Source organism: Mastomys coucha, unplaced genomic scaffold (assembly GCF_008632895.1).
Source record: "Mastomys coucha isolate ucsf_1 unplaced genomic scaffold, UCSF_Mcou_1 pScaffold21, whole genome shotgun sequence".
Lineage (NCBI taxonomy): Eukaryota > Metazoa > Chordata > Mammalia > Rodentia > Muridae > Mastomys > Mastomys coucha.
In genome coordinates this window covers 21,608,210-21,611,819 of record NW_022196904.1, presented here as the reverse complement: position 1 = coordinate 21,611,819, position 3,610 = coordinate 21,608,210, and the positions used below count along the sequence as shown (strand labels likewise).

General features: G+C 50.9%; 1 protein-coding gene across 1 annotated transcript in view; it reads right to left on the bottom strand.

The window, feature by feature from the left end:
• The window catches only part of LOC116100320 (IgGFc-binding protein-like), a 45,686-nt gene that overhangs the window by 31,493 nt on the left and 10,583 nt on the right, over positions 1-3,610 (bottom strand). The window contains 1 exon segment of the mRNA XM_031384137.1: positions 138-487. Coding sequence (XP_031239997.1) covers positions 138-487 — 350 coding nt within the window.

The following is a 3,610-nucleotide window of genomic DNA, read 5'->3' as shown; positions in this document are numbered from 1 at the left end:
TTTTTTTTTTTTTGGATGGTGGTGGAGCCCAGCCCTCCACATTGAAAAGGGATGGTTTGAGGTCTAACACCAAGGTCTTAGCTCCTTTTTTGGCTTGGTAGTTCAAAACCTTAAACTCACAGCCTTGGAGAACTCACCTTCACAAGGCCTACTTCTCCATAGATCAGGGACACAGTGTGGCCATAGACATGCACGGTGACCAAGCGCACGTAGGACACCTTGTTGGAGCTCCGGTGCTCATTCTTGGCATCTACTTTAAAGGCCAGCAGAGAGTCTTTGGTGCTGCGCAGCTCAGTCATGGTGTAGGAACAGGTACCCATCATGTCATAGCGATGGCCATCAAAGGTGGTGTAGTGGGGATCACCCTGGGCGCGGCAGACAGCTCTCGACTCTGCCACGCACCTGGCCTTCCCATTCACCATCTGGCAGCGCTGCCCAGATGCACACCGAATGCCTTGGCAGGAGGCCTCTGCTGGGGAGAGCCGAGCTGGGGAGGGAAGAGAGTTGGAGTTAGAAGTGTCCCTGAGGTCAGACACCTGGGGCCTCCTACAGTGTGGACTCTGTGTGGTTGCTCGCCACCATGAGAACTGAGGTTTGCAGGCTCATGGAGAGAGCTCCTCTCTCAGGGTTTCTGATTCCACAGTTTAACACAGCTTGGCCCAGAGGAATGGCAAGGAGTGAAGAAGGACCAGGAGCAACTGCTGAAACATTAAGCTGTTTATAGTTCGATATCCCAGGTGCCAGATGGTAGGAAATGGAAGATGGAGTCTTTAGCAAAGTGGAGACAACTGTTGTAGAGGTGACCTTAGTAGAAGTCCTAGCTCAAGCGCCGGACACTGGGCCATTGGAGCCAATCTGTTCAGTGCTCTGGCTCCAGTGTCCTGTGATAGGGGTCTGACAATAACAGTTTCTCTGTAGAAATCTGTGGGAGACATTGGCATAGTTTAACAAGTTAAAGCATAAGCATGGAAACTGGCTTGAAGTTTAATGGGGAGAGTTTCCCTGGGCTTGCTGACACCCCAGGACTTCTGATTCTACAGTTTACCACAGCTTGGCCCAGAGGATTGGCAGGTAGTGAAGAGGAACAAGGACCAGCCATTGAAACGTTCTACTGCTCGTACTTCTGTATCCCTCTTCACACCTGGCTGAAATAGCCACAGCATAGGAAATGGAGAAGAGGACAGGGACAGTGTGTGTAGAGCCCTTGCTGTGTAAACAGGAAGACCCGGGTTCAGTGTCCAGCTGTGTAAGAGCTGTGCACGGATGCAAGTGTGTTAGCTCAGTGTGAACAAACTGAGCCATGGCAGGCAGATCCCAGGGGCTGGCTGCTCAGCCAGTTTAGCTGAATCTCAAAGACAGACAAGGCAGGAAGGGATCAGAGGAGGATCCTCAACATTGACCTCTGGCCTCTGCATGCTGGGGTGTGCATACTTGCATACACATATGCCTGTTTGGGTGTGTGCATACCTTCACACACACTGATATACACACCCATGCCTGGGTGTGCATACCTGCATAGATACAGATACACACATGCAGAACACACACACACACACACACACACACATACAAATTATTTCTTTTTTAAGGAAGGTCCAGAGACACAAGCAAAATGGAAAAATTATGGTGTAGACAGTCTTTAGCCAAGACACCAAGCATGGGACATTGTGTAAATTATAAGTGCTCTTGCCTAAATGTTCTAATTTACCAGAGTGGAAGCTCCATCATAGAGGTTGGAGAGGGCTCTTGTCAGGTTTCAATGTGCTAAAGTGGAAGTGAAGTTTGGAACTGAACCTAAGGATCCAGTATTACTTGATATAATTAATTGTCCACCCACTCCCATCTCAATCATTTCTAAAACATCCCTTGATGGGTTGCCCCCCCCCCTTTTTGTTTGCCAGGATAAGGAATGGTCGTGGTTCCCAGTGTGAAGAAGACTATCTGGGAAGAAACTGCCCTTCCTGATTGGCCTCCAATCCTGAAGAACTCTGACCCTGACTCCCTCCCCACAACAGCTCACCCTGCACCTCCCTGATCTCTTGCCACAAGTTAATCTAAAGACTTTCCATGTGGTAGCTTGTCAGAAACTGAAGCTTGGAGAGGTGGAGCGACAGGCCAAATGCCACCCAGGCACAGCTGGAGTTAACCCCAGGCCCTGTGGCTCTGGTTCTACGTCCTCACACCTGAGCTGCCTGGTGGCAGCTTCTGAATGCGCTGAGCCTGAGGTTGTACACAGGGTCCCGGTTCTGTTCCTTAACTATGTCAAATCATGTGAAGAGCCCAGGGAGGCTGGACCACACTGATGCTCCATCCCGGGATCCTCACTGTGACTGTCTCTGGATCTCCTGACTTTGAGCATCAGCAGTCCTCTGTGAGGAGTGCAGAGCAGCTGTCAGCAGCAAGTATAACTGTATTGGTTGCTAAGGTGTCCAAACCTTGACCAGCCCCTTCCCAAAGATCCCTCCATCCTGGCTCCTTGGATCTCCCCAAGACCCTTTCTACAACCTCACCACAAACCAACATACAATGGCTAATGCTTGAACAGCGGGGGATTCTTAGTGTTGTGCTCTGCTCGGTAAGCCCTGGGGCACTGTAGCTGGTAAACGTTTTGAATCTTATTCCTGGTAAATAGGAGAGAATTAAGGGAGTCTGTTAGGATGCTAAAGGTGAGAAGTGCACAGGCCAGATGATCCTGGGAGCTGGAGAAGGATAAGCAGGAAAGGGAGGTCAAGGAAGGTGTGCACAAAGCCCTCAGTGTCCAGGGTCTCAACAGGCCACAGCGGTATCAGTTCTTCCAGGCTGGGCTTAGCGCTTAATGTCTACTCCGAGTTGTGTGGTCAGAATGGGCACCGCTGAATGCTGGAAGCTATTAGATGGAAGCTAGCCATCTAAGCCTTGACACTGATGCTGACCATGGCTGATTCCACACCTCACCAGGACCTTCTGTAAGGTATTGTCTGCCTGGCTGAGGATGGAGACAGAGCAGTGCTCTCTGACAGACTGGAGATGAAGAGGCAGAGACTGCTGTTCTCGGGCTGGGAATTCTGCAGCAAGGCGGAAAGGAATTCCTCCCCACCAGTGTTCCTGGGGTCCACTGTGGCCTCCCGGGTCAGCCCTGAAGAAAATGCAGTTGTGTGTCCAGTTACTTAGTTCCTCCCTGTTACAAACCCAACCCCTTGGCCTTCCTGAGAACCTGTTGGAATAATTCTCCCTATGCTCCCATTTCCTTCCTAACGTATGCAGCACCCACCTATGAGCTTTTCTGGCTTTGGCTGCCCCAAAGTCTGAACACCTTGCACAGGGCTCTTGAACTCACATACTGCAGGGCCAGGCAAGGGACAGAATGGTGTGAGATAGTCCAGGTGGTGACTGTGGAGGCTGGAGTACTGTACTCACTTTGAGTAAGTTGCCACGGTTCTCTTTTGCTGATTGCACTTGCGGTTTAGTAACTAAGTAGCCCTGGCTGTCCTGGAACTCACTCTGTAGATCACACTGGCCTCAAATTCACAGAGATCCACCTGCCTCTGCCTCTGCCTCCCAAGTGCTGGGATAAAAAGGCGCGCGCCACCATGCATGGCTGTGGGATAAAAAGGCGCGCGCCACCATGCAT